The sequence below is a fragment of the Hibiscus syriacus genome, unplaced genomic scaffold (assembly GCF_006381635.1).
Source record: "Hibiscus syriacus cultivar Baekdansim isolate YM2019G1 unplaced genomic scaffold, ASM638163v2 tig00113124_pilon, whole genome shotgun sequence".
Classification (NCBI taxonomy): Eukaryota; Viridiplantae; Streptophyta; class Magnoliopsida; order Malvales; family Malvaceae; genus Hibiscus; species Hibiscus syriacus.
The window spans coordinates 3,867,164-3,883,334 of NW_024063444.1; the positions used below are offsets into that span (position 1 = coordinate 3,867,164).

The 16,171-nt window shown below is 36.4% G+C and overlaps 2 protein-coding genes across 2 annotated transcripts; both read left to right on the forward strand.

Annotated features, from left to right (window-relative positions):
• The first annotated feature begins 1,984 nt into the window (after positions 1–1,984).
• On the forward strand, positions 1,985–2,698 carry LOC120185847. Its single transcript, XM_039189951.1, has 2 exons — positions 1,985–2,380; positions 2,513–2,698. The coding sequence occupies exons 1-2, from the start codon at positions 1,985–1,987 to the stop codon at positions 2,696–2,698; spliced, it is 582 nt and encodes a 193-aa protein (XP_039045882.1).
• A 3,104-nt stretch (positions 2,699–5,802) lies between these two features.
• LOC120185586 (rop guanine nucleotide exchange factor 12-like) lies at positions 5,803–8,683 on the forward strand. Its single transcript, XM_039189762.1, has 7 exons — positions 5,803–6,135; positions 6,216–6,332; positions 6,442–6,596; positions 6,679–6,753; positions 7,539–7,811; positions 7,905–8,225; positions 8,306–8,683. The coding sequence occupies exons 1-7, from the start codon at positions 5,805–5,807 to the stop codon at positions 8,681–8,683; spliced, it is 1,650 nt and encodes a 549-aa protein (XP_039045693.1). The 5' UTR covers positions 5,803–5,804.
• Positions 8,684–16,171: the final 7,488 nt, after the last annotated feature.

Below are 16,171 nucleotides of genomic sequence, written 5' to 3' on the forward strand. Positions count from 1 at the left end.
AAATCTACTTAGCTTATAGAAGAAATTGATAGAAGTGAGAATAAGCAAGTAATTTTGGTGTGTTGATGTTTGCATTCAGATGGCCTGTTATTTATAGGAGGTAGCATTTAAAAGCTGAGTTTTCAGGCTCGAGTAACAATGTAGTATCAATAATTCAACGTGCAAAATGGAAGGTGCAGATCATGACGTGCCAGAATCTTGCGAAGGCGCCTTCCCCTTATGTGGCGCCAGCTCTGACACAACCCGCGAAGACGTAGATGACGATCCACACTTTATTGCCACAATATCAGAAAAGATGCTAGATCGATAATATTTAAGAAAATAATGTCTGACAGATAATTATTGCATGTAAGAGTGATATTTCAATAAAAATGCGGCATGATAAAATTTTAATCATTTGGATATTGATTTAAAATTTATTCTTTGTTCAATTTTAATCTGAGTAAAATATAAATTTCATTACTAAATTTTATATTTTCTCCTATTTTACTCATTAAATTTTAAAATTGTTTAATTTCCTCACTAAACTTAATATATTAGTTTCTTTGATCATTGAACTTTACATTTATTTTAGTCATCCCACCGTTAAATAGTTAATATCGTTAAAAACTATATCGTTGACATGGACAAGATTGAGGCCGGAGGCCCGTGGAATTTTAACACCCACATGTTGATTCTTCATCGCTTACAAGAGGGTGGGAACCCGATGACAGTCCCCTTGGATGACATTGAGGTGTGGGTACAGATTCATGATGTCCCTCCAGGATTTGTTTCGACTGCTGTTGCCAAACTTCTGGGGAACTTCATAGGTGTTTATAGGGATTACGATTCCTCTGCTGTTAATATGAATTACAAAGGAATTTTGCGCATTAGGGTCCTATTGGATATAAAAAAACCTTTGAAACTCCGGAAGCGGCTCGCCATTCCGGGTGGCTAATCGCATTATGTTCGATTTACATATGAAAAAATCCAGTTTTTTTGATTTATCTGTGGAAGATTGGGACATGGGGAAAGTTTTTGTCCGGTTCGGCTGACAATGAATAAAACAAAGATCGTTTTTCTGTGTCCCTCCTAGACGAGCGCCGCCGCCGAAATGCAGGTGGTTGCGAGAGGAAGGAAACGACAATGACCAGAATCAGTGGGATCCTATCGCACAAAATCAGGTGATAATGGGGACAATTAATACAAACTTGCCTTTGATGAAATGAGATCCCAATATTCAAGGAGCTACTAGTGCTAATTCTGCTGTTCACGTAATTTCAGAAACAAAAACAAACAAGGCAAGTATAATAAAAAACGACCCTATTATTAGAGCTCAATTTCAGGAAGGAACGCCAGCGGGCTTGTATATCGAAATGACAAACGCTGGAGAGGAAAGCCCAATAACTTATGTGGATGGGGCAAAACGTCTTAGAATTCAACACTCATCATCGGAAGTTTCTAATCATGATTCAATCGATGCTTTTATCTCCCTATCAGCCGACCTTGATAAACAGGCCCGTCATTCACAACGAAAATCCTAAGCTGGTATGTCCGCGGCCTGGGGAAGTCTCGGATTGTTCGCCGTCTCCGGCACTTGGTGCGAGACGTTAACCCCTCTGTAATTTTCCTAATTGAAACTAAATTGCAGAGTACGAGAATGTTTAAAGTTCGTAAACAGTGTGGTTTCGTAAATGGGATTGATGTGGATTCTAATAACTGTAGTGGTGGTTTATCGATTGTTTGGAATAGTGGTTTTCAGATTTCTTTAATGTCTTTCTGGGACCGACACATTGATTTTTCTAATTGATGATGATTCAGCTGGTAAAACGTAGATATGTATTTGATTCTACGGAGCTCATGAAGAACAGAATAGAAGGGCCTCCTACAACTTGTTACACCATTTGAATGATTCGCCCATGATCCTTTGGCTTGTAATAGGAGACTTAAATGAGATTGCTTTCTCTCATGAAGGTAAGGGGGTTTGCCAAGAAATGAGAGACAAATGGAGGGATTCAGATCGATGTTAACAGATTGCAACCTTGAAGACTTGGGCTATTCTGGACAATGGTTTACTTGGGAACGAGGCAAGTTGGAATCAAATAATATTTGGGAGCGCCTCAATCGTGGGGTTACACATCCAAGCTGGTGGGAGCGCCTCAATCGTGGGGTTACACATCCAAGCTGGTGGGAGCTTTTTCCTAATTTTCAGGTGGGTCACTTACACACTTTCTTAGATCACTGTCCGAATCTGCTTACTACTGATGGTGAGATAAGCGAAAATAGGAGGATGTGGAATTTTTGTTTTGAGGCTTCATGGCTTATGGAAGATTCATGTGAGGCAGAGGTAAAGCGACTTTGGAGTGGTTCGAGTGATACGGTCCCTACCCGGCTGAAAGAAGTAAGGGGCTTGAAATGTGGTTCAAACGCATCATGCAAGCGAAGAAAGACACGATGAAAGATTTAAGCAATAGACGGGAGGATTTAAACGCGTCCAATCTTTCGATTGATGTGCTTGGGGAAATTACTGAAGTTGGCCATGAATCTTGAAGCTGATCGGGAAGAACTCTATTGGGAGCAAAGGGCAAGGGCAGTGCTCCATCTTTGTATTGATGAATCGCAAAGCGCTTTTGTCCCGGGCCGGCTTAAAACTGACAATGTGATTACAGCTTATGAGGTGCTTCATTCGCTAAAGAATAAGAGAGTGGGTAATCGATGATCCTTTGCATTTACATATGCGTACCCCCACCATTCAATTGCATATGAACTCAATCGAACAGTAACAATCAATTTTCACTGAATACAACTCAATCAAAACATAAAAAAAATTAAAAAAATTATATAAATCTTGGTTAACATGAAATCTTGGTTAACTCAATATTATTTTGATTATTTTGGAATTTAGGGTTTAGAATGTAATTGATGACTATTTTGTAAGTTTTAAAAGTTAGGGGACCTAAATGCAAGAGCCTAAAAAGTTCAATGACCATTTATATAATCTACCCTAATTTTCATAGCTACAAACGGTGATCTCACTGTCACATCAGCGTCTTCTAACGACAGTGTAACGTCGGGGACCATATTGTAAACAAACTAAATGATGGGGACTGTATTACAAGTTTTAAAAGTTGATGACCTAAATGAAAGCTTCAAAAAAGTTCAATGAACATTACTGTACTTTACCCTAAAATTAATTTTAATAATTTTATTAAAATAATGAATGTGTAAGGACTCTCTTAGGGAGCCATGTACATCTACCCCTGTATCTTGGTAAAAAAAATTATATTTATAAAAAAGTCGTATAGTATTAATTTGTTTTATTTAAAAAAATGATATATTAATAAATTTAAGGGAAAAATATAGTAATGGTCACTGAACTTTTCTAAAGCTTTCATTTAGGTCTCCCAACTTTTACAACTTGCAATACAGTCCTCCAACATGTAGTCCGTTTATAATATGGTCCCCGCCGTTACACTGTCGTTAATATGTTTGCAATATGGTCACTGAACTTTTTAGACACTTGCATTTAGGTCCCCCAACTTTTAAAATTTACAACACAATTCTTAATTTCATTATAAACCCCAAATTCCTTTTCTATCTCAAATTTCTTTTTTCGCTTCTCTCTTCTCATTTCCAACGTAACTTTTCAGTCGGAGATGCATGGAAAATTTTAATGTAACTTTGAATTATATGTAGGTATTGACTTGAATAAGGGTCTATTGAGAGAAGACCTGACCAAGGGACCATCGGGACCATCAATGATTCAAGGTGTAATGTTAGATACATGTCATCTCAGGTGAAGCATAAATGTTCGATAAAATACTTTTAAGAAAAAATGGGGTTAGAAATGCAGAGTTGACAAATACTACTAAGATGAACTAAGTATCGTTGTTGAAAGTCACCAGCAAAACTGGAATTATTTTGTATAAATGACATATAATAATTTCTTCGTTTAATCCTTGTGGTTAAAGATATTCCAACAGATGATGAAATATAATAAAACCCCAAACAATGCATTCACCTCTCAGTCTCTTTTGCAACTTGAAAGGCATCATGACAGGGTCAAGTAGTTGCTCTAAATATACTACCTTGTCACGATACATTTCGAGTTGCGTGCATGTAGAATGGTCTTCTAAAGCTATAATTCAATACAATTCAAATGTAAAATTTCCAAAACATGTAAAAAAAATCCAATTCGTTCATAATATATCAGTCTCATAATCAACATGAGCTTATTGAAAGGAATACGAGCTCACAAGACGCCTAAAACCATATGTCAGATCAATACAATTCCCAGTAAACTAGTACTAGCAGTCTCTCGGATTGTGTCTGGCGATTTCACTATGTTGATACTCACATCCAATTCCCTGATTTAAAGAAAAACCAAACAAGAAGATAAAACAAATTTAAACTAGGATCCTCTTTCACTTCTATTCTGATGGACTGAATATATTTCATAAAGAGTACTACAAGTTTTGATTAAGAAGAAAGAAAGAAAATTAGATGATTTTGGTTCAAAACTAACACTGAATATCCACATCATTGACATGGAATTCCATAAAAAATAAAAATTTCAACAAAAAACACACATTGCGAGCTGAAAATGGGAAAGCGCGAAAGAGAAAAAACTTACTTCCGGATAGCCCAAAAGAGAAAATAAATACCTTCTTGCAAGTGAGGGAAGAGGCTAAGAAATAAACGCAATCGGTGTTGTGTTCTAGCAATTTTTCCTCCATTTTTTATTTATAAATAAAAAGCTGAAAGACAGAGCACTGTTGGGGTTTACAATTTTACATGGCTTAAAATTGAAGAACAAAAACCAAATGAGAGTGCATGTTAGCGAAAGAGACTGAGAAGTGAATGTGTTGTTTGGGATTTCATTATATTTGATCATCTGTTGAAAAATCTTTAACCACAAGGATCAAACAAAGAAATTATTATATGCCATTTATACAAAATAATTCCAGCTTTATTGGTGACTTTCAACAATGATACTTAGTTCATATTAGTAGTATTTGTCAACTCTGCATTTCTAACTCCATTTTTTTCTCACAAGCATTTCATCGAACATCTATGCTTCACCTGAGATGACTTGTATCGAACATTACACCTTGAATCGTTGATGATCCCGATAGTCCCTTAGTCGAGTCTTCTTTCAATAGACCCTTATTCAAGTCAACACCTCCACATAATTCAAAGTTATATTATAATTTCCCATGCATTCCATACTGAAAAGTTAAGCTGGAAATGAGAAGAGAGAAGCGAAAAAAGAAATTCGAGATCGAAAAAGAATTTGGGGTTTAGAATAAAATTGAGGAATGTGTTGCAAGTTTTAAAAGTTAGGAGACCTAAATGCAAGCGCCTGAAAAGTTTAGGGACCATATTGCAAATATACTAAATGTTGGAGGATTGTATTGCAAGTTTTAGAAGTTATGGGACATAAATGAAATCTTTAGAAAAATTCAGTGACCGTTACTATATTTTACTCTAAATTTAATCTGATTTTTGGAAGCACGATCTGACTGATTTTTAGCGATGGTTTGACTATGAAATTAAATTTGAACCATTAGTTAAGCATTTTACTTGAAAGAGAGAAAACATGGAAAATAGAACCTTTCATTTGTCTCAGAAACATGCACCCCACGTTCATCCATGTCTCAAAAATGGAAAATCCTACACGATCTCACTAAAATCGCCATTCTTTTACACACAATTCGTCTCTCTCAAACAAACATCTTTTGGAAGAAGGAATTTTCAGGGAAAAAAACTTGTTTTCTTTTCTTTTCCCAATTTTTTCTTAGATCTTTCCCTCTTACATACATACCATGCAGCAATTACAGTCAAAGATATCGACAACCTTAAAGATGGTTACCGCTGTCGAACAAGAAAAAGACAGTTTAAAGCTTAGTAAGTTGTTTAATTTCCGGGGTAAATCGGATAAGAAATCGAGGGGTTCGAAGAGTACGGGCGTCAACAAAGGTGGTGGCGGTGGTGGGTCGGAAGAGGCAGCGGAGGATGAAGGTGTGGCAGATGAAAACCAGGGATCAGAGCAACCGGATGATCCACCGTCATCGGAACAAGACGAAATCGAGGCGAGGCAGGCCATGGAGAGTTTGATTGCCGAATGCGAAGCCAGAGAAAAACAGCTATTAACCGGCGAGTTTCGCGTAATGCTTTCTTCTTCTTTAGCCAAGAAATCGATTTAATTGCCTGCCATGTGTTTGTGTTATGTTCAGATATGGATCTGATGAAGGAAAAGTTCGCTAAATTGCTCCTGGGGGAGGATATGTCAGGCGGAGGGAAGGGTGTTTCATCAGCTTTAGCACTGTCGAATGCCATCACGAACCTTGCCGGTACTGGTCCCTTTTCCCGTAATTAACAACGGATTTATGTTCTAATCTGTACAAAGTTTCTCATCAATGTTTCATCAATGTATTGTGCAATTCCTTCACCGGCATTTAGCCTCTGTGTTCGGTGAACAATCGCGCTTGGAGCCGATGACGGCTGAGAGGAGAGCAAGGTGGAGAAAAGAGATCGATTGGCTCTTGTCTGTAAGTGATTGCATTGTTGAACTTGTTCCCTCTCAACAGAAGAACAAGGATGGATCAAACATGGAGGTCCCTAGTTTCTGCTACCCTTTTCTTCGCTGCAGTTATACATCTATATCTATATATTTATATTATTTGTTTGATTTTTCAGATTATGACCACTAAGCAACGAACAGATCTTCTGATGAACATTCCTGCCCTTAGGACACTTGATTCAATGCTTCTTGTAAGTGTTATGTTGCTATACCTCCTCCAAACTTATTCTCTAACGGAACAATAAAATATTATCTTCGTCGATCATATTACTTAGGGCTAACCTTTTGATATTCTACCTCATTCATAAGTTTTTTTCTCGTCATAATCTACAACGGACCCACAGTCGATCAAAAATTAAATTTATTATTATACGATTATATCCATTTAACAAAGTGATCTATAAGTATCCAGTATCTGATAATGACACTTAGAGTCATTATCAAAAATTTCAACGTAAGATTAAAACAAAATCTTCCTTCTTCTTCTTCTTATACCTTATCTCACTTAATATTTAAAAGGGTAATCAGAGTGTTTAGTCATCAAATTATTTGCGCGTTTCTATAGACATATGTCGCTAAAACTTAACAGTGATACTGATGTATTATCATATGTTGATATCATGTCATCATTGAAAAATAATAAAAAATATTACAACTTCTATTAACTTTTTAACGGGTGACCAAAATAAAACTAAAACGTAATGTTAGTTATAATTTTGAGAAAGAATAATTGAGTAATCAAAAATAAAACTGCTCAACTAAGTAGATGAATAAATATTTAATTTATCCAAAAAAAATTCAAACGATGACTGATTTACATGAACTACCTACGGCAATAAACTACTGACAATCGTTTACAATCCAAATATTATATCAACATATTTCTATATATAGCTTAGATTCTCTTAATGGTGATATAAATTGAGCAATGATCTTGTACCTCATACAATGATCAAATATAAGTTACAATGGTCAGGATTGTCTAGAGTCTTTCAAAGGCCAAAATGAATTCTATTACCTGTCAAAAGATGCCTCAAATGAAGAGAAAGGGAACAGCAAAAGAATTGATGATAAATGGTGGCTGCCTACCGTTAAAGTTCCCGAAAACGGCTTGTCCGATGCGGCGAGAAAAAACCTGCAGAGCCAGAAGGAATCGGTGACGCAAGTGCTCAAAGCGGCAATGTCGATCAATGCTCAAGTTCTGATGGAGATGGGGATCCCTGAAAACTACATCGACTCCCTCCCGAAGGTAAAAACAAAGATGAACATATACAAAAGGTTGCATAATTTCCATGGAATCTACTGTCGTAAGCAACCCATTGATTTATGTGTTTTTGTTTAGAACGGGAGAGCTAGTCTTGGTGATTCAATCTATAGGAGTATCACAGTAGAACTCTTTGACCCTAATCAATTTCTGTCGACCATGGACTTATCATCAGAGCTCAAGATATTAGACCTCAAGAATAGAATAGAGGCATCTGTTGTGATATGGAAGAGAAAGATGGTCCAGAAGGACGGTAAATTGGCTTGGGGCTCCGGCGTTAGCTACGAAAAGCGAGAACTCTTTGAAGAGAGAGCCGAGACTATCTTGTGCATTCTCAAACACCAGTACCCCGGAATTCCTCAATCTGCATTAGACATCAGCAAAATCCAGTACAACCGGGTAATTATAGCTCTTCTAGTCGCGAACGTACACGCACATGCACAGGTATATATATTAAGGTTATGTTGTTGGTATGACAGGATGTCGGACAAGCTCTCCTAGAGAGCTATTCAAGGATACTAGAAAGCTTGGCCTTTACAGTCTTGTCCAGGATAGGAGATGTCCTCTATGCTGATTCTATTGCTCGAAATCCGAATCAACCAACATCCAATAACCTGCCGAATTCGGCAAATACGAGGTCTGGAAACGACGAGGAGAAAGGGAACTTGATGACCCTCTCAGACTTACTTACATGGAGTGCGGAACAACTCGAGATTGACGAGGAAGACAAAGAATCCAACGAAGAGCCATCCAAAGAGATTGATGAAAAGCAGGTGCAAAAGCTACATGTAGTGACTTCCAAGAAGTCATATCTTGAAAGCTTGGGTGGAGTAGGAAGCCCACAAGAACGCCACTAATGGAAAGCATTCTGTACTTTTGAATGTTTGCTGCATTCTGCATTTTTTTCCCATGGCTTCCTTTTGTAAATAGGAAAACAAAGACAAAACTAAAACTATGGAGGTTAAAAGCATTCCATATACTTCATTTCGAAAACAAAGAAACACTTGTTTGTAGTTTGATAGTCATTGAATATGATTTTATCTTTAAATGCCAGACTCCTTTGATTAATTAATTGGCTTGAGAACACTACTTTCCATGGTTATTGCTTAAACCTGTGAGTTATTGGGGGGGGGGGGAATATGAGCAAAGAAACACTTGTTTGTAGTTTGATAGTCATTGAATATGATTTTATCTTTAAATGCCAGACTCCTGTGATTAATTAATTGGCTTGAGAACACTACTTTCCATGGTTATTGCTTAAACCTGTGAGTTATTGGGGGGGGGGGGAATATGAGCTTTACAATTGATGTCTGCTTCAATCAAAAGGCAATTGTGATCAACCATCTTGATATTGTGTCAACACACCTTTTCGTCCTATTAAGATTTAAACTCTTAAAAACATTAGAATTTTGCTAGGATTCAAACTCCTAAAAATAGGATAGAATTATACTATTATTTAAACTCCTAAAAATAGAATCCACAAACATTATAAATAGTCATTGTAACTCACTATTGTAACACATTCGGAAGAGGATATACGAAATACCAAGCAAAAAATTAAAAGCAACTCGTAGCCATTTTCGAAGCATTTATATTTTGAAAGGTAAAGTTCATACCTTCGCATGCTATTTTTCCTTACCCTTGCTGTGTTTTGATTCGGAAGAAAACTGAGATAAGTGTTTTTGGCCGATGAACGGGGGAGTTTTCGAGATCTATTTTTGTAGATCTAGTCCCTGAAGTTTGTGTTTTTGAAAAACTATTCGGATTTTTATATACGGTTCATGTGGATCCGCGTGTTTTGTCGTTTTTTCTTCGATTGGCTTTTAATTTTGACCCCTAATTCATTTTTTATTTTAATTTAACCCTTATTATATATATATATATATAATTATATTTTATTTATTTATTTATTATAATTTTTTTTCTTTGCATTATATTATATTATTTTCCTATTATTATTATATATATATATATATTATTTTTTATCTATGTTTACTTATTTACTATGTTTTGTTACTATATTTTCCTAACGTTATATATATATATATATATATATATATTCTTACTTCATTTTATTTTATATTTCTATGATTACTATTTTTTAGTTAATATTATATGTATATTTATTTTTCATTTATTTATTATTATTGTTACTATTTAGTATTTTATTTTATTATACATACATTTTATATTTTTATATATATTTTTTATTTTTTATTTATTTTATTTTATTTATATTATTTATTTATTTTCATTATGTTTTTAGTTTCTTTGCTCTTATTATTATTTTTCTTTTTTTAAAAAACATTTTACCTTTTTTATTCTTTTTTGTATATATATATTTTTCTTCATTTATTTTATTTTATTCAATTTCATTTTTTTAAAATATTTGTTTCATCCAATTATTTTATGTTTATTATTATTGGTTTCATTTATTTCCTTGGTTTACTCTTTAGTTTTGTTACTTTCTTTTATTATTATTATTTATTTTCTTTTAACATCTTATTTTAATTTTTAAGGGTATTTCCGTAAACTCATTAAGGGTAAGTAATTCGGATCAAATTTTACCTTTTAATTTAACTTGCAATTTTCTTAATCAAAGACAACTGAAAATTACGTAGTACCGAAAGGGCGGTTCAAGTGTGCTAATCCTTCCTTGACCGTAACCGACTCCCGAACCCGACACATCTTTGGAAAGACGCAAATCATGTAAGAAATAGGGTATCCGATCAATCCATTTGTTTTAAATAAATGATCGGTGGTGACTCCCAATCCATATTTTTCAAGTCGAAACCCAATTACGGGGTCCAACCGAAAGACGGTTACGACAGCTTGGCGACTCCACTGGAGACACAGGTAAGTGAGTCAGGCTAAGGTAATTTCCAGTTGTCTTTTTAATGAAAAGGGTAAGTTTAAATTTTAAGGTAACATTTCGATCCTTATTACTTACTTTTGATTATATTTTCGAGTAAATAGTTGTACTGACCGTTTTTTAATGATTTCAGCCCTTAAAGATTTTTCATCCAAAGGCTCTATACCCGAGCTCCGAACCCATTTTAAGTGGGGGTGAAAGCGACGCCTTAGTGTGAATTTATTCATCGTATGGGCCTAGCAAGTAACCTTCGAGATTCATATACCTTATGCCTTCGTGTGAATTTATTCTCCGTATGGGCATAAGGGAATGTTTCCTCTCGAGTTTAACTTAGTCCACACAAACCTGTGATGGGTTTAGGACTAAGGGTCTGGTAAGCCCAAGGGGGCACCGGCAAGGAGAACTCGAGTACCTTTTTTTGAACCTAAACCCGGAGACTACAAGGAGTTAGGGCCTACCCCAAAACCTCATTTTAAACCCTAGGATACCGAAATTATTTTCTGCTTTACTTTCTGTTCAAAACATGTGAACTAGAAATTTATGCGGTTAGGACTTGTTCAAAATCAACTTGTGGGATAGAGATCATGTCCGGGTAGGAATAATAAGAATGTAGGGTAGATATCATGTGGGGTAGGACTTTTATTTTCATGATTGCTTTGATTATTATCTTTACCTTACTAACTCTTTTCATTTTTCCCTCTCTTTTATTTTATTTCCATCATCTGCATCATTCAAAAGAGGTGTTGATCCACTAAAAAACGTGTTCGTTAACCATAAATAAGCTGCATTAATGGACAAAGGTGTTGTAATACAGGAGATTAAAAACCCCGAGGTACGACTATGGTCCTAGAAGACTCAGAAAGAAAAAAGAGACAGTCTTCAAGGAAGTTATGTGTCAGAGCTTGTTAGCCATGCCTCTATCAGACTAAAACAAAACAGTGTGCAAGAACTTTGAGACATCTGGGATAGTTGGAAGAATGATCGAAAACAGAAGTTCAGTCAGCGGTATGGCGACATTGCACTTTTGCTTCATGTTAAGACCGGTGAGCCCTTAATAAGAGCCTTGGTTCAATTATGAAACCCGAGATACAATTGCTTCACTTTTAACCAAGAGGACATGGTACCTACCATCAAGGAGTATACTACACTATTGCACTGTGAAAGCATTAAACTGGAGCGAGCCTATATCAAACACATCAAGAGTCAGCCTTTCAAGAACAGACTGGCTAAGATTGCAGGAGTTGATGAAAAGTGGGTGACTGACCGACTCCGAAACAAAGGTAACGGGTAAGGAATTCAGTGATCCACATAAGGAAACTAATGAATGACCACCCTGATGAATGGAAGACTATAGACCTTTATTGCACTAGGTCTGTACGGCTTGATCATCTTTCCGAAGATTTTGGGATGCATTGACTTAGCTATGGTGGAACTATTTGAGCAACTTCCGAAACGAGTCAACCCAGCACCAACCATCTTAGCCGAGACCTTTCGGTCTCTCAACCATTGCCGAAGAGCTGGAGGAGGTAGATTCATTGGATGTGTTCAGCTCCTTCAAGTCTGGATTCACAGCCACTTCTGGAAGACTAATTGGGTTGCCTACAGCCGATTTAGCACTACGTATTCACCTTTGAGAGATTTCATCACCATGAAATGGCATGAAGGAACTTCAAAAGAGAAGTGGATGAAAGTCTTCACTCATCTATCAAGACCGAGATATTACTTGGAGAGCCCCCTGCTTGTTCCTCAGTGACGTTCTTTTCCAATGTGGGGACTCTGACACTATGACCTTACCTGAACTTTGGGATGCAGTTGGGTATGCTCCATTGTTAGCACTTAGACATTATGGGGCACGTCAGTTTGTCCCAGCAACATGCAGACTAGCTAAATCAGAGTTTGAGTATCACAGTGACAACTATAAGAAGATGATCAAGGAAGTAGTCGATTCATGGAAGAAAGTATTCCGGATGGATGTGGTAGCTGCCAGAAACATGCTTGCTCCAGACTATGTGGAGTGGCGAAGATTGAGGGAAAATGACAATATTTCGGTGCCAGACTGTGAGGACACCCGGACCATGGAGGAACATCTCAGGCCCGTCCCTTCTGGACTTGAGATAGCCAAAACAGAGTTTGAAGCTGTGAACAATGAGCTGGGGAAGAGGATAAAGGAACTTGAGGCTGAGCGCTATCAGTGGAATCTAGATGCCGGCTCTCAGAAAGATCGAGCAGATAAACTAGAAAGAGAACAAAAAAGAGTCCGTTTAGAGCTCGAAGACTTGAGAAAGGGGTATCAAGATAAAGTCAAGAATAACTCCAAGTTGAAAGTGGTTTCTAAATACTGGAATGAGAGAGCTTGGAAGGAACAGATGAAGACTGCCAGAGGCACTTAGTAGGCAGTCAGCATCAAAACCAATGCTTGAGAATTCGAATGTCAGATCTGGAGAAACAACATGAGAGAGATGGCAAAACAATAGCTGAGTTAGAAGCTATTGTAGATGGGTTCAAGAAGCAAGCAAGCAAGCTTCAGATAGTGCCATTCGACGGATGTTTACAGTGGCGTTTCCATTGGGAGCAAGCACAACAAAGGGTGAAGGCTAGAGACGCAGTCATCCGAGACTTTCTGGATCAAGTACAAAAGGTAGCTCGCCATCCACACGGCCTAGCAAGGGAAACTGGAGTGGTCCAACAAGGTATACAACCAGTGAAAAATGAAAACAGAAGACTTGTCAACCTGTTGGAAGCTGTTCGGGGTCTAGAGGATTTAGTCCGAATGTACCTTTGATTGTTTTTATGTCTCTTACAAGATAAAACAATTTTGTCGAAATAAGGATTATTTATAATAATGGACACTTTTCTGGATCAATGCATCGAACATTTCATGCATTTTTTTCATTTTGCGTTGTGCATCTACATTTCATTTTTAAGCATTTTCATAAACATGAAATTTCTTCATGGAGGATTCGATGAAGTGGTTTTAACCACATGACACCACATGGAATCAAGATTGTAACATCAAAAGAAAAAAACTGAAAACAATACAGTGGGAGCCTGATCAGCTGATTGTAGAACAAAGCCTGCCAGGATGATCTAAAAATGAATCCCCATAACTTAAGGACTACGATGTTAAAGCTGTTAGGTGTTACCACATAAAAAGCCCTAAACATTCCTCTGAGAACTATAAGGCGCTGAAGCGCAAGATCCAAAACCTGATGGATTCAGGGGCATAAACGGCCGAAGAAGGGGGCATGACATATACCATTTGCACTTAGAGGATTGTTTTGTTTAAACACGTCTCTAATCTTTAATCGTTTGCTTAATCTTTTAAAGGATTGAATTTATGCTACTTTCTAAGGTGGAGCAATTGAACAAATTCTAATATTTAGTTCTTCGAATATTAAATGAATTAAGGATTCTTTTAATTCTTCAAGAATTATAGATTTTTGACATATGGAAAGGTTAGACCTTTCTTATCCTGTCTCAAACCCCAAAACAAAATACCTTGATTCTTTACTCAAAATAACTCATGGTCATTACCAAAAACACCAAATTTTGACATTACCTCCCTTTGAAATTCTTGAACATTACCTTTATCTTTTTGATACACCCACACCTTTCTTTGAGTCAATAAGATCACATCACTGTCTTTTTTAGACTCAAAAATAACCTTTCTTACCATTAAAACCCAAGGCATTGAGTTGTTCATTTTAACATGAGCATTCTTATAAAGAACCAACTTGAGGCATCTCGCGGGGAGCCTGAACATTGAGACATCTGGGAAAAAAAGAAGAAAAATTTATTTGAAATAATTCTATCATGCATTAATTACACTGTTTTCATGTGAATAAAATTAATCTTGAAAATCCATCCCCCTGGGGATACCTCTTCTGTGAAGATTTACATGTATGAAATGATGAACGACTTTATTTCTTTATCCCTTCACAACAGGAGAAAATATATCCCTTGTGTCCCCTTTTGAGCCTGTAGTATTTTTCTTCTGATTCAACCCTAACCAAGGATCACCCTCCACACTGGGGGGGGCAAGGTGGAAGAAATATGCTCACATGAGCGAAGACATTGATTCAGATGAGATACCAAAAGGTGGACCAAATGGCAAGTGCGAAGATCCAATCAAGAACAAAAAAGAAAAGAAGCAAAAAAAAAAAAGAAAAAAGAAAAACAAGAACAAAAATCAAAAAGAAAAAGGGACAAAAAACACATGAAAAGATTCCCTAAAGATAAATGGTGCATCAAGCTTCAAACTATGAGATTGATCAAGCACAATCATTCCCGAATCACTGAATCACTTCACTCGAAGATCATAGAGCATCAAGAGAGAGAAACATTTTGAGCAGGATTGAAGATATCATAATGAATTGATCCTTGGTTCAACACCCTGAAACACTTGTTTGAAATGGCACATCAAGCTTCAAACTATGAGATTGATCAAGCACAATCATTCCCGAATCACTTCACTCGAAGATCATAGAGCATCAAGAGAGAGACATTTTGAGTAGGACATGATTGAAGGTATCAGAATGAATTGATCCTTGTTCAACACCCTGAAACACTTGTTTGGGCCTATTTATCCTTTTCTTCCATAACCATGAACCCTGACCTACATTACGTGCCTTAAAAGTCACTTCTAATCATACATGGATTTCTAAACATAAGATATTATCTTTAGATTTCATCCCGCCCATCAGGATTAATCTTTGTTTGCAAAAAAAAATGTAATTAATGCATGGTAGAGAAAAATAACAAAGGGGGGTTCAAGACGTAAATCCTGAATAACGTCTTGAAACCAAATGAGGGTTCGAGTTGAAAACCTGAAAAGGTGGCTCGAATATAAAAATTGTGCAACTGAGGCGATTACACAAATTCCTTGATACGGCATCACACAACCCGAGTGTGACCACGAAAGTTGGGAGTCAGAGAACACTTCCAGTAGAGGAGCATGCAAGCTACCCCATCAAACCGTTGAGCATCAAATGCCAAACCTATGAGCATCAAATGCCAAACCTTTGAGCATCAAATGCCAAACCTTTGACCAAACATAATAACCTGAAATGTTTTTTATCCTTTCCTTACTTAACCACTTCCCAAAAATAGCTTTGATATTGACACTTGTCAAATAGCTATAATTCATTGAAGGATTAACAATATAATTAATTCTTTGATATCCGATGAACTCTAGTTTATGATTCGTCTCAATTGTAAAACCGTGAAAGTGACAATATTTTCAAAACTTTGGATCAAACATTTTTCAAAACTCTTTTAATTGATATTTTCATAACTTTGAAAATAAAAGAAAAAGAAAAACATTTTTTTTTCAAACAAGACAGTCTCTCTAGAGTGGATCTTGGTAAATGACGTGACTTTTAGACATAAAACTCATGCTCAGAATCAATACTGAAGCAAGAAATGAGGAACATTTGGGGCATCTTTGAATATTCAACATCAAATATTGGGGCAT

Coding starts and splice junctions, on each gene's coding strand:
- LOC120185847 (XM_039189951.1), top strand. CDS start 1,985: ATGGAGGGATTCAGATCGATGTTAACAGATTGCAACCTTGAAGACTTG. Junction 2,381..2,512: donor TCCCTACCCGGCTGAAAGAA/GTAAGGGGCTTG, acceptor AAATTACTGAAG/TTGGCCATGAATCTTGAAGC.
- LOC120185586 (XM_039189762.1), top strand. CDS start 5,805: ATGCAGCAATTACAGTCAAAGATATCGACAACCTTAAAGATGGTTACC. Junction 6,333..6,441: donor TGCCATCACGAACCTTGCCG/GTACTGGTCCCT, acceptor ACCGGCATTTAG/CCTCTGTGTTCGGTGAACAA. Junction 6,754..7,538: donor CACTTGATTCAATGCTTCTT/GTAAGTGTTATG, acceptor TACAATGGTCAG/GATTGTCTAGAGTCTTTCAA.